At 33.2% G+C, this 15,589-nt stretch overlaps 1 protein-coding gene across 2 annotated transcripts in view; it reads right to left on the bottom strand.

Moving 5' to 3' along the window:
* Positions 1-15,589, bottom strand: part of CTNNA3 (catenin alpha 3) — a 1,457,807-nt gene that overhangs the window by 127,248 nt on the left and 1,314,970 nt on the right. For both annotated transcript variants that reach the window (XM_054690496.1, XM_054690495.1), the window contains exon 14: positions 14,806-14,898. In XM_054690496.1, coding sequence (XP_054546471.1) covers positions 14,806-14,898 — 93 coding nt within the window. The remainder of the gene's footprint in view (positions 1-14,805; positions 14,899-15,589) is intronic.

The raw sequence follows: 15,589 nt of genomic DNA, 5'->3' as shown, positions 1-15,589 counted from the left end.
AAGACAGTTACCAGATTGTTTCACTCATTTGTGGAATATGGATAATGAAAGAAAGCAAACTGGCAAAATACAACAAAACAACTCCTAGACTCTGTGAAAAATATGGTGGTTACCAGAGGGAAAGATATTAGGGTTAGCAAGAGAGTATAGAGGAGCAATATGACAGGGTATTGGCACTGGAAATTTGATGGAGGGTGAGTGAAACGTGTACATAATGATGTGTGAAGCTATATTATAAGATTATACATGTAAACCGAAAGAAAAACTATTATAAAATTTCCTAAAATTTAGGAAATTTCTAAAGAACTAGAATAAAACTTCTAAATTTATCAAGCTTTCTACATTGTGAATAGTTTCTTATATGTCAATTAAAGCTTTTTTAAAAAATAGAAATGAAAAATAAGAAAAGAGACATCAAGTATTCCTCCATCAGAAAGTCATAATTCCTTCCATGTGCTGTTCATGAGCATTTACAAAGAGGAGAAATTGTGAAAAATAAAAATAGAACTTACTGAAGAATTCCTTCAAAACAGTTTCTTTATGAGACTCCCAAGATTGAGCCTTATATTTCAAAAGAACACACACATACACGGATGTTCGCTACAATATATGCCAAGCAAGAATAAAATTGGCTATTCATCACAAAATGTTGGATTCTTATTCAGAATTATTAGCAAAATTATTATGCTAATAAGAAATAAATCACTGGGAAAATAGATGAGGAAGGGGAGAAGGATTAAGTGATATGAGGTAGAAACGTCATGATGGAGAAAGCACTGAGATGAATATCTCATTAACTGGCTGGCCTACTTTGGGCTAGTTATTTTACTTCCAACACACATTTTCCATATAGGAAACTAAGAATTGGTGCCTGCTGGTGTAATTTAACCAGTTGTCATCCAATCACTGGATCATAGTAGTTCCCAAAGTACAGTTCTCCGGCACCTGGAGGAAATTACAGCTTGTCTGTGTAATGAGATGACAGTATAGGGTTTTGAATAATTTTGTTTCATCATTTATAGTATAACGTTATTGTTGGTATTTCTTGTTTGATTTTCTTTTTTACTATCAAGAGAAAAAGGGAAAAGACTGTAGGAGAGGGTTCCTTTGCGGTCACCATGTTGGTATGTTTTTTTTACAATTCAAACAGTTCTCAAGGATACTAAGCTTAAGTGCTAAAAACAGCTGGCTCACATATATGTATCATTACACCACTTATAGTTTTTGTAATTCTGCAAATATCACAAAGTTTTGATATATGCATACTTCTTCCTGTATTGCATTGTCAGATGTAAAAGGACTCCTTCCTCTACACACAATGCACATAATTCCTTTTTTTTAGCCTGTTTCATAAAAAATATTTTACATGAATACATATGCAAAACATTGGCACAATCACTGCAGGAGATTCAAAACATGCAAAACCCTCCTTTGCTGTTGCAATCATGAGAACACAAGGCTAGTAGTAACACCTACCCCACGTCACCACTAACAGTACATGGAGTATATAAACTAATCCATATGGTGAGAACACACACTGAAATTAAATAAACAAAACATAATTCTTCTTGTTTTCTGAATGTGAATTTGGAGAGGTAAACATCTGGATGAGAAAGGCACCAAGCAGCATACCAGGTTATTTTGAGTAAAATTCCTTTTAGAAAATAGAATCGAGACTGCTTAAGAACCAGCATTTGAAGCATGAGCCTAACTTAGTATTGAGACAGGATGTAGATGAAGCTATATCTATGATGTGAACAAATAAATAGTAAAGTTAAGGCCTAACTGAGTAAGTTTTCAAAGGTAAAACTCCAGGGTATTTGGAAGAACCTTTGTGATATATATTATTTCTACTGCAGCCTTAATACGAGCAACTCACACACAAAATCTATAGTAATTAGGAACATTTTCAAAACAAAAGATAGAAAAAAATTTTTCCAAAAGTACTCAAGAATGGGATTACATAGGACTGTCAGATTAAAAAACAAAAATGGGGATAAAATATTTGTTGGAAATAATTTGATTTCACCAAGGGCAAAACATACACAATTCAAAGCCAAAAAATGTGGAGAGAAATTTTACCCTAAAAAATTTGCCATTCAGTATCAGTATCATTTTATTAAAACAGGCTATGGTCAGGTCCTTAGTCTCAGGTTCAATCAACCCAAATAGAAAATGGGTGCCATGTAGTTAGGTCTATTTTTTTTCCATGTCATTATTCTATGAACTATACATTATATTTGGTAATATAGGTAATCTAGAGATAACTTAAGGTATACAGGAGGACATATAAAGTTTGCGTTCAAGATTAAGACATTTGATATAAGGGACTTAGCATCCATGGATTTTTGGTATCTGCAGGGATCCTGGAGTCAGTTCCCTTGGATACTAAGGAATGACTATATTTTAACATCAAACTATTTAGGAAAGACAAAATTTCCCAAGATTGCACGGGACAGACCTCACAACAACCTGTAAATGTTATGTCAGTAATATAACAGTTCAGAAATCTGCCTTACACTATAGTCTTGGCCAAGAGCCAGCAGACACTAACTCAGATTGCTTCTCATGTGCAGGCCAGATTGCTGAGCCTGCAATATCTGCTATGTTTGTCTGTCTTTTCACTTGTATTTTGCTTTCAATCATTCTCAACAATTATAATTTAGCAATACGATTGCAGTGGTAAAGTTCTATGTTATCAATTAGGAACAGACTGAAAATTGGTTACTAAACTGCACTTTTATCACTTTGACATTCATCCCATTTGCTTATTAGTTTGTGTCTGAAGGTCCTGACATTAGAGTCAATCAGGAGGAAATGCTATTTGTTAGTTGGAAGGAAAAGAATATTTCACCAGTTTGAGAACTAGTGGTCTCCATCGAAAGTGAGAAAACAGAGGGCCTCCCTGGTGGCACAAGGTGTTAAGTGTCAGCACTATGAACTATGAAGCTATCCGCAGCTACCGCAGCAGGAGTTCGTGCCAGGCCAGGGAGGTGACCCACATGGGGCGCAGCAGACCTCTCTTGTCTCACTCACTGCTCCCCTCAGCAGTGTACTTCAGTCAATTTCCACCTGTTCTGCTCCCCACTTTGGTGTATCCTCTCATGTCCTGCACCTATGGCCTGTACCCCAGTTCTTGTATGCATAAATAAATCTTTTTTAAAAAGTGAGAAAACAGAAGTCTCTTTTGTTTAACATCAGGTTTTAATAAGACATGCTTCATTAAATATTCAGTAAAAGTTATAGTATTATAACTTTTCAAAGATTGGGAAACAAATTTGTGCTTTTCTATAGATAGGAAAACTATAGTTAATTATATTTTCCTTACATTTTTAGACCAAATGTATCTATAAGATTATGCATAAATAGTTTGGTAAGCTTGTATTTACATACTTTCATATATTATATTTGTGTATTTATAAAACACATCAAAGATTTTGAAAGTGGTATTTCAGTGGCTATTTTTAATCATATATTAATTATTTCAATGTCTGCCAAGTATATCTCCATCATAATGTTAAATCTCTTATCCACCATATAGACCTAATATAATCTATTTACAAGTTTTCAATGATTATTGGGTGCTTTCTATTTCTGTATATACGTATTTGTGTGTGTGTATATATGTATATAGACCGGTATATATATATATTATTTGTTTATTTGTATATATTTACGAGTACTGAGTTGACTATGATGAATATCTTTCTGTGATTCTCCAAATGGATCTGGAGGAAAAATTCTGGAAGACAAAGAGAAAGCACATTCATTAACACTTTTGAGGCATAATTCCCAAATTCCCTTTGGAAATTAATTTCTGAATATGTACTATATATAAATAATATCCCTATAAACAGTGTATAAATGTCCATTTTTCAAAAAAATCCAGACTGATATAAACAATTATTTTTCTTTTGTTTCTTCAAATAGGAAAATAATATTTCATCATAGCTGTGATCTCTGATAGTTGGGACAACTACTCACATGCTATGGTAAATGCGCATGTCTTCTTTTTGAATATCCTGTTCATGTCCAAGGACTATTTTTTGCTCACAGGGCTAAACAAGGTGGAGTCAGTTAATATTACTGATTGGTGACAAGCTGCTTTTTATATCAATTTTAATTATTATCTTCCCAAATAGGTGTTTCTCAACTTTTCAGACTTGATTGCTGTATTTGTTGGCTTGGTTTGTCTTATTTTATATTGAGTTCAACAGTAAAGTTTTCCTGTTTTTTTCTTTGTTTTTTCTGTCTTCGGTATCATGGTTAGAAAGTACTTCATCATCTAAATTTCTCAAAAATAAATATTTATTCTTTTTTTTTTAGTATATAGTATTTTTTAGTCATATTGTTCAGTTCATTGCACACTATCAGTCCTGGTAAATAGAGGACAGTCCTCATTCAAACCCCAAGATATGAAGCTAATTAATTCTCTCTTACTCTGCTACTCTCTTTTCCTTTCATTCTTTCTTTTATTCCCTTTTATTCCCATCTCTTATTCCTGTTTCTTTATTCCTTCCCTAAATTGAATACATAAACTCTTGGCTTTTTTCATTCACTCTGGTTCACCTTGACTTAGAGGGCTCATATTAATTCACTGCAAAATAAATGAGTCCTGTAAGATTAGACATCACTGCATTTGTAAACACTATATATTAATATAGCTGATTATGTATTAGCCTCCCATTATCTTTCTATAACTATGCTAGCTCCTTCATATACATTCTCACATAACACTTCCAGATATTATCTGACTTGAACTATAAGGAATAAGAATCCCAGAGAAACAAATAAATTACTAAGAATCACACAGTCTCTAATGAAAGGATCCAGGATTCACCCTAGAGATAGTAATTCTAAAGCTAAGGTTCTTTTGTTTATTTCTGTGTGCCTCCTCTAAAAATAAAAGCAAACACAACCAAAGGAGTCCTGCATATTTTCAGAAACTATATTTTTGAAAATAAAATCCTCTTTCTTCATCAATTTTAGAAAAATTTATGCCAGTGGTTTGTAACTTCCTTCCTCAGAACCACACTATTCTAATGCTACAGTCATGGCTGTACAATTGCAAAAATTGCATGTGGGTAGCAGGTGTAATAACAGCTCTGTTTTCACTTCTATACTTAATTTCAAAGTGAAGATTCCTGTCATTTTTAATGAGATTTTTGAGGCCAAAATTCCCTAACAGTCCTAGTATCCCAGGAAGCCAGTGTTTCATTGTTTGTTTGTTTGTTTGTTTTCCAGAAATATGGACAGGCTTTATTCAAATGGTCCCACCTACAACCTGGCCTTGTAGGAAGGGTGGCTATGCTGTATAGTGAGAAGCGCACAAACACAGCAAGTTGCTTAAGGCAGCATAGCTGGGTAAGCCTCAGATCTGTGACTTCACACTACATGAAACTGGCTATTCCCATAATCTCTCTGTGCCTCCTTTTCTATATTTCTGGAGAGGGGATGGCGATATCTACCTCAAAAGCAGTTGTGGAATAAATTTTAAAAAATATATAGTTTCTGCTACATATTAAGCATTAAGTAAAAAATGTTTTATTATTATCATTAGAATAGCAATTGTGATATACTAGGGATGCACTCACATACATAAACATATATGTACATATATGTTACAGAAAAGGCATAATTGGAAAAAATGGAAAATATTTATACCAGGAGTATATGTTCTTGTCACTTATTTACTCCTCAAATTAAAGGTTGTGCTAATTCCAGTTACCCTAAAAGGATTCTTCATGTGCCTAATCTATGATGCCAGTCTCCAGAGTCATATTTGTCTAATTTCACATATGTAGTTGCTTCTTAATAGTCTATAGAAGAAGGAAAGATTATTCTAAGGCACATATGTATGAAAGAGGAATAGACATGCAATTTTAGTAAAACAGGATATTGAAAGAATTAAAAAATAACATCAATTAAATTCAACTTTAGTAATATGTAAAATTTCACAGTTCTATCAGAGATATAATAAATATCAATGCTACTCACAATTTTTAAAAGAACTATTAAAAAGGTAAATATGTCTTATACTCATATTAGAGCATTTTTTTCTTTCCAAGTTATAAGTTTCAAGTCAATTGATACTATAAAGTTATTCATTGTTGTCTAGTTTCTTTACTCTCCTCTTCTAGGAAGTTTTTAGCTTCATCTCTAGTTAAACAAAGTGAAAGGAAAGAAAAGACTTAAGCAACTCTATCATCTTTTATTTCAAAGATGGACTGATAACAGTTGGAGATCAGAGGGATCAAAGCCTTCCAAATTGTTGCTTTAGTAGTATATAATTAAGACTGCACATAAAAACTTCCTGGGCTGAGGAGAAAAAATGTCAATGTATCTAGTTATCTACTCAGTCTCTAGAATCTACTCAAATCCCCATTTATACAATGTATTTGCCTTTATTAGTGTGGAAGGTAAATAATTTATGAGCTGAATGGTTATGTGATCACCTTTTTACTTGGCTGATTATACATCCCTAGTGCATATTACATTGCTATGTCTTAGACTGCAAGCTCCAAGTGACCCAAGTCATGAATCAAATAAGCAAGTGCTTCCTGAATATTTCTGGGATGCTGGTGCCTCTTATTTTCCCTATCAACTGTCTACACAGATTTTTTTTTGTGGTACTGTATTTTGTGTGCTTATATTGACATCCAAAACATTCAATATCCCCTGAGAGCTAGATATTGTTTTTCCTAGCACTTATCCAAGGAAACAACATAAAGTTCATTTTATTTTCAGCTGTGGTTCAAATCTGAACCAGGGCAGGCATGTGACTCAAGAAACAGCCTTCCTCAGAGTAACTGGGAATCCAAGGAATAATCTCATACAAAGGGCTTGCCATGTAAGAGAATACTTATTCAGTCTGAGACTAGGTCTCTCCAGAAATGCTCTGTAAAATTTGAAGAGTACTAATCAGGAAAGTGAATGTTACCAAATTACAAAAATTAAAGAGATGTTATAAGTTTGATCCATTCAACAAATGATGATGATGAGAATGGCACTGATGATGTTCATTATGATGATGATCAGTTAAGTTTGATCATTTTACTGTAAGTCACTACTTTCAACTATTAAATTATATACACTGCTAGTATAAGTTCATTTAAAAAAATAAGCAAACAGATATAAAGGAGTTAACTAACTTGCTGAATTTTCCATCGCAATAAGTGGCAAAATCAAGATTTAAACTTGGAAGTCTATTTGCAGAAATTATGCAATTTTTCTTTAAATTATCTTAGAAGCAGAAAGAAGGAGGCATGTGTGGGGTAACATTTTTAAGAAGCTGTTCTTATGAGTATATTAAACTACAGAGCTGATGACTGTACACTGAATTGTTGATATTCTATGCCCATTTATATTTATATGGGTTTTTAACCAAATTTTATATATATTATATTATGCTATAGCCTATACATCTAATTATAATGGGTACATGTTCACATTACTAAAAAATATAGGCTGATAATCACGTATTGATGAAAAACATGGTTATGAAATGTCTGAATTTAGTTGGTGATAATTTCAGTGTACAAAGGCAATTTTAAAATATCAGGGTTATTTAAAACAAAATATTTCTTTTAATTACTTTTTTTTTACTACTTTTACCATTATCCAATTTATATTGTATTTAATAGGAAAAGTAAGCATATATTTCATATTTCACTGGAGACTAATAATTTAAATTCAATTTTTATGTTATATTTTCAACTTTAAATAGGATTTTCAATGACAACAATTCAGTGAATGAGGAAAGGGTAGCACTTGGCAGCCAGATGTTCATCATAAAAAAAAGTCCTCTATGCTCAAAAATGCCAGGAATCATATAAACACTTTAGTCTCATAAAATTTTTCCAAATAACTATTGTTTAATCATTCACTGAACCATTATTTTGGAAAATGAGAATCACCCTATTAATTTTGTAGACAAATCATTTATTGATTGGGTACAAATGCTAGATCCAAAGGAGCTTTGTTTCCTTCTAATTTTTTGCACATGCTCCAGTTCTCAAAGCACATTTATGATCAATGTCATTCATTCTATAAAAAATTCTTGCCTATTTACTATGTAAAATCATTGTTTTAAGAATGAACATATCATGAGGGAAACAAAAATAGATAGAAATTTTTACCTTCATTGAATATACTATTTAGTAGATGGAACTACAGGTAAATATTTTGTACTTCGGATAGTGGAAGAAAATGTGTAGGAAAAAAAAAAAAAGAGAAAGAAGTTTATATGAGAGTTAGGAAAACAACTGCAGCTTTAAACAGGTGGTGACATTCCAAAAAAGGTAAGATATACAAAAACAAGTGTGTCAGAAAAGAGAAACCTTTTGGGGAAGTAAGGTCTGAAGCACAAGGTGACTTCCAGTCTATTATGAAAGCTTCAAATCAATCTCTTGTCACTTTGATTTTTTTTATTGAGTAGACTTTTTACACTAGACTATCCAAAATTCATTTCTCTTCCACCAATCTGCTCAATTGATACAAAGGCAAATTTACATTCCCAGCTCTAAAATTAAATGCCTTGAGTTAACCTTGATCTTTCTCTTATACTCAGTATATAGTTCTTCTGCAAATTCACTTGAGTCACCCATCACCACAAATATTCAATCAACAATTTTTAACCTCTTCCTTCTTAAAACCCTTGTCTCAGTCTCCAGTATTTCTCAAGTAGATTTTTAGGATTGGCTTTCTAACTTCAACTTCTTCCTGTATTCTCACCACAGCATTCAGAAAGGCCCTTGAAAGTAGCAGATATACTTTCAGAAAGTATTATAAGAAATTTAGTGCAGACACTGCTTTTAGAGGCTGATGTGTACAATTTTTTACAGCTTGGTATTGGAAATGGAGGTAAAAGCTGAGGGGGCTGGAATGAATAGGAAAGTAAAGAGAGTGGGTGGGAAACCATAAGATTTCCATTTCTTTGGTGAACAGTTCTTTATAACTTGTGATTAAGTTCTAGATAGAAATTTGGGGAGTGGATTTTTTAGAAGATAGCTAATCTTCTGAAGAGCAAATAAAGGAAAAGTTGAAAAAGAAAAAAAAAAAAACCAAAAAGATAAAACAGAAGTCATATTATGTCAAATAACTTCCCATTCTACTCAAGTTAGAGCCAAATTACTTAAAACAATTTAGGTGCCATAAAGGTGACCTTTTTAGTTTCAGACCTGTGCTCATCTCATAAACAATTGCCTCTAAGAGAATTTCCTCGTCAAAATTTTTTGACTTGCTATTCCTTCTGCTGAGAATGCATCAATGCATAGAAAATGCTCTATTTAAAACTTTGTAGGAAGCTAGGATCACTAACTACCAAGTAAATCACATTTAGATATCACAATATGTCACTTAAATTCATGCCTCTGTGGCATGGTAAAAACCTATACATATAAAATTTTGAATTGTTAATCAATGCTAGAAAATAGGAAATCTACTTTTATGAATGCAAAAGTTATATGCTATAATTAAATGAAAGAGTAGAGAGATTTTCCCCTAAATCACAGAAGTTATAATTACTGTAAAAACATATATTGGATATCTTTGTCTTCTCTAAGATACATTACCTTCACTGGTGACAAGAAAAATGTAATAAGAGGATTTTAATTTTAATACTGAGAAAAACTTCAGTATAAGTAGATATTCTTTTATTTTTCTAAAATCAGAATTAGTATAGAGATCATTTCTAAAGAGAATTGATTGGGAATGAAAGGCATTATACCAGGCACTTAAGATTAGGTACTGTGCATTAATTTTAACTCAGAACTTCCCAGCAATGAAAGCAGGGTGAAATGTATATATTTTAATATAGTTCCATTAATAAGAATATGAAGCTATTTGGTAACAGTTATTCTTGGGCTGAAATTTCAGGAGATATAAAATAACTTTAATATAAGAAAATTTGGATAAAGCAATATGTGGTATTTTAGATTTAATTTTCTCTGTCTAGAGTTTTATATAGTGATTTATAAAATCAAATAATGACATTAAATTTAATTCAAGTAAAGAATTTGAATAAAACAATGGTAAAATTGTTCAGGTACACTGCTTCACAATAGAGATAGTGCTTAATAACCTGAGCAGGTAAAATTTCAAGAGGATTAAATAAATGATTCTTTAGACTATTTCTCAGCAGTTATTCTGTCATTAGATCGGTGGGGTCAATTGTAAAGAAAACTTTATAGACATGAAAGGAATTGCACTTATATTGAAGAACATTTATATTTAAAAATGTAAAAAAAAAGGTAGATAATTCAGACATGGGGAAATAATCACAGGAAAGTCTTAACTAGAGTCTCCTTAGCAAATAAAAAGTATCCTTGAAATTTTATGCCTTATAGTGCCAGGAATAAGGGGTATTGTGAAGGACATAACACACACACATACACACATACACACACACACACCAGGGCAATTAATATTTATATTAGCAGATACCAGGTAGAAGAGTGTCATTGAGTATTTCAGAGCAGTGACCTAGCAATTTATAAGATTTACCTAACACAAGTAGGAATGACTATTGGAAGGAAGATCAGGAAAAAGATAATCTAGTTCAACCTAAGACCTAACTAAAAGATTCTTATTAAAGGAAGGTTTTCCTTATCCTTTTCACTTAAGTATAAATACTCCTTCTGTACCAGGCAGTGTATGATGTATGCAATTATGCCACTGAGCGAACAGCAACAACAAAATGTTCCCTGCACTAATGAGATTTAGTGAGATGTAATGAGCGGAGAAGAAAAGTCATTATATAAGAAATTGTGCATGCATAATAAATGTCATGATATGGGAAACTCGATGTGTTATAGGTGGATGTTGGAGAGAAACTACACTTTGACTTGTACGTCAGTGAAGTCTAAGCTAATGTGGAATTCTAATTATGAGTAGATATTCGTTGGTGAGGAGAAGGACGGAGATCTAAGGGATTGTATTCCTCATGGAGGAATAAATCATGTGAGAGAGAACCTGGCACCTTAACGTGAGATTTTGACACAAGGAGATAGAGTTAGGAGAAAGTGGTTAAAATATGAGGCAAAAGAGAGAAGCAGAAGATTCTGAAGTTCTCAAACTCAGGACATTAAAGGATTGAATTTCTCCCTAAAGGTAAAGACACCCACTGAGACCTACAACGGTTTTTTGTATGTCTGCAGGGAGACAGAAGGCAGGTTTATATTTTGAAATATCATGAAGCTTAAGTAAGAGAAGGGAAGTTTACAAAATCAGAGGCAGGAGACAATCCAGGAATTTGCTAAACAAAGTGCAGGTGAGATACGCAAGTACCCAAATTAAGACTGACCAAAATGTTCATAAATTCCCCTCAACTTGTCTAAACTCTATTTAGACAGGTTTCTTCAAACAAGAGGCTCCTGAATTCCCTGCTATAAAAATATGTACTTTGTAAAACTCATAACTATACATTCTTTCTTTGACCCTTTGAGATGTAAATATTTTTATTTTTATTTTTTTAAGTTTTTTTTTAAGATTTATTTATTTATTTATTTATACAAGCACTGGGTACAGTCAGAAGTGCGGGAGGGTGAGAGAATTCACCAGAGCCAGAGTGGAGAGCAGAACAGGCAGACTGATGAAGTACACTGCTGAGGGGAGCAGCGGGCGTGGCAGGAGAGGTCTGTCGCGCTATGTGGGACCCTCACCAGTGGCCGGAGATCAAACCAGCGCTGCAGAGGCTGCAGGCAGCTTCACAGCCCAGCGCTCAACTGCTGCGCCACTGGGGAGACCCTGAGATGAAAATATTTTTAAATAATCATTGAAACTTATATAAAGCAGGACTATCTGAAAAAAAAAAAAAAAACAGGAAGTCATTCCTTTAAAATTTAATCATCAAAGATGATACAGATCCTATATCTCAGTCTCACTGTGAGAGTGAGTCATTCTAGAGGTCCTTTGCTCCAAAAATACCTTCTGTCATGAAAATAAAATTCACATTTGCTTTGGGTAAAGGTAATTAGCAAATGGCCTAAAGTGTCCCTCAACCAGCCACTGGAAAATCTTCAGCTTTTTTGTTGTTATTGTTTTAGTAGAGTTGAATTCAGACTGAGTTCTGGTCTATTAATTATTAATAAATTACTAATAATGAATAAAGTCGTCATTTCTCACTTAAATCCATCCAGTGCAATTTTTCTTTGACAGTAGTGATATCGAGGTAATGAAAAATTAGACAAGTTCAGAAAACATTTAGAGAATAAAAGCAGAATATTTCGTATGGTATTTGTGGAAGGGAGGAAAAACGTTTCTATGTTTAGACGTGTACAACTTCAAGTCCAGAATTTAGCAATTAAAGTCAATTTGGGGATTTAAATGATGCCTGCAAGCTTGGAAACTGTAGTGCCACAAATAAGCCATTTGCAGAGGAGAATTTACAGGTTTTATAAATATAGGTAGCAGTGCTCAGGGGACAGAGTTTTGCTCTAGTCATGTACTTCAATAGATATTTAGTCGGGATTGCATGAAAATGGCCAGGAAAAGTGGGGCAAATTGGAAGAGGGTCCCAAATCTAGTGACTCGTTATGTTAAAGATGTGTATAGAGGAAGAGGAAACCATGAGGCAGTGAAAATTATCACCCAGAAAGATAGCAAGTATTATTGCTGAACACTCGACTGAAAATTATAGAAACGATGATGAGAAAATGCACAGCATAACGTAATGCTGCCCAACATTGTAATTTCATTCAGGCTTACCCAAGCTGTTCTTCAAGTAACCCAAACCAAATTATATCATGAGAAAGATAATGAGGTCATGTCTCTCCATATTCTGTATTGTAATTCAGTATAAATTTGAGTTAAGAGTGTATTCAGATAATAAATAGGGTCTATTAAAACGTCTCCAATTTTTAAAATAAATCACCATTTATGGCATTTTTTTTTTAAATTTTCAGTGTGGAGTATTTTCAGCTAACTGTATGTTAAAAATCAGTACTGAAGAAGTTCTATTACCAACATGGAACTGGAATACCCATGACTTCTTTTTTACACCAAGAATCTTCTCCAGTACTTTAAGATTTGGTATGCTCCAACTCACTTAATACTGTTGAAGTTTTAAGGTTGTGCCCAGTAACCTAGGCAACTGTTCTTATTTCTGTCCTAATTTACTTCTATTTATAGAGCTTATATAGATTTAATGGTCTCAACAATATATTTTAAGACAGAACAGATTTACAAACTACATGCTCTTAAGTGAATAAAGATCTGACAGATTCTAGTGATCAAGCCCAGCACAATTTATTTTAGATTATCATTAAATATGTTGAATAATGTATCTTTTTAAAGGTGACATAACTTCATCATGCTGAAATACCATATAAATGTAGTTGAAATTGTAATTTTCTGAATATAGATTTTTAAGTGTTTTATTTTTAATGTTATATTAATAAAGTAGACTGCAACAAGTAGAGACCACAGCTTCAAACACCTCTAAATATTAATCTTATATTCAAAATTCGGTTTGCTTTACAGGAGTCTATTTTCTCATCTATTTCAAATTAGAGTTTATGAGATAAAGATGTCTGGTCTATTCTTTTAAATAGGACAGACAGAATAAACAATGAGCTTGAAGAATTTTCTGTAAACATATATCAAACTCATATTCACATCATTGTATAATGTCTGATCACTACATGTAACTAGAGCTTTTCCAGAGAGTATTCTTCTTTAATAATTAAGATAATCACTAATTTCCTCTGCTGTTCCTCTGCTATTTCACAAGGCATGCGCTATTGGTCTTTTAATATTTCACTCTCCTTGACAGTGGAGACTAAATCATTATTTGTTGGTTACAGACCTTTACAATGCCCAGTGGCATTTGCCATGGATGACAACAATAACAGATGATGTTGAGCCAAAACTACTGGGACTGAAATGCAGAAAGTAAAATGATAATAAATAACTGTCACTCCATTACTTAACACTGCCTGAAATTGGTTCTAGTACAAGTTCAATATAGCAGGCGCTGCATAATCCAAGAACCAAAAAGGCATTTACTCCTTAGTAATAGCAGCAAACATAAAGGAACCCCAAACACTTGTCTTGTGAAATGATCAGGAATTTCTCATTGAGCTTGACATGAGCCTTCAAAGAATTCTAAAAAGAGTCTACTTCAAAATCTTATGGTATCTTCTCAAATTGATGGTACCTCAGGAATGTGTCAAAAGGCACTCTCAGTCCAATGTATACAAGTTTCAAGAATGTGGGGTAGAATATAAAGATAAAATCTTATGGCTATATTCAACTAGGCAGTTGAATATATCCTAAACACGGAGATGTAAGTTAAAAAAATATGAGATGTTAGGGATATAAGATGCCTAGGAGAGATCATTATATCTATTTTAATATGATCTTGGTTGTGTTAGGGCAATTTGGTTGGGGGGGGGGGAGTTGAGCTATCTTCATTGGCCATCTCATAAATTTTAGGTATGAGAGCATAATTTGTTGTAATAAACCCACAAGAGAGCTATTCAATAAGAGGAGGTTATTAGAGTTAAATTTCCATATTACACAATAATTACCTTTTAAACACAAAAGAAAATTTGTACTCTCCTACCCTTTCTCAGACTGCTGTGGCATTCTTTATTCTCTTCAATCTATAAATGATGTAACAGATTCGTTGTGGTGGTGGTGTTTGTTTGCTATCTGGTAAAGGTCTACTAACTTATGTGCATTCTGAGGATTTTCTCTCTGTGCTTTATTCAACCAGTAACAGATCTGGGAGTTGCACTTGTGTCTGGCTGTCTGGGCTGACAAGACAATGCAATTCTATAGCTCTCCCCAAGGGAGGTGACATACCCGGTCAGTTTTCCCTTCTGTCTGAATGCTGGTGTGACTACGGACCTCATGATCTTCTTCCAGGTCAGAAACATCCTCCAGTTCCTCTGGGGTCTGTGAAAAAACAAAATATGCTGGTCAGAATGCAAAATAGTACAATTGCGTTGGCGAACATCCTGGAAGTACCTCAAAAAGGAAGCACAGAAACAAATATGACCCAACAAGTTTACCTCTAGTTATATACTCAAGGAAAAGGAACATGTCCACACAAACATTTGTAAATAAATATTCAAAGCAGCACCATCCATAATAGCCAACAAGTGGAAATAACACAATCATATATAAAATATAAATGAATGGATAAAAAAACGTGGTAAATTCATACAATGGAATATTATTTGGCCATAAAATAAATGAAGTATTGATACATGCTACGAAGTGGGTGAGTCTTTAAAATATTATGCTAAGTGAAATCAATCACAAAATGCTATCTACTGTATGATTTCATTGACACGGAATGTATAAAATAAGCAAATTTATAGAAACAAGTTTGATTAGTGGTTCCTAAAGGAAATAGTAGAGAGGAGGAGAGTGAGCGGTAACAGCCAATGGTTCGATGGCTTCTATTTTATATTACAACTATATTTTAGATTTACACACACTAGTGGTCACAAAATTTTGTGAATATAATATAAAGCACTGAGTTTTACATTATAAATTGCTAAGTTTTATGCTATATGAATATCCCCACAGATTTCTTTGAAGGAATGCAAACAAAAAGATCAGAAGCAAGTTTTTCTCCCAA

The sequence above is a fragment of the Talpa occidentalis genome, unplaced genomic scaffold (genome assembly GCF_014898055.3).
Source record: "Talpa occidentalis isolate TD23 unplaced genomic scaffold, MPIMG_talOcc4v2.1 talOcc4.8, whole genome shotgun sequence".
Lineage (NCBI taxonomy): Eukaryota > Metazoa > Chordata > Mammalia > Eulipotyphla > Talpidae > Talpa > Talpa occidentalis.
This window is presented reverse-complemented; position numbering and strand designations above follow the sequence as displayed.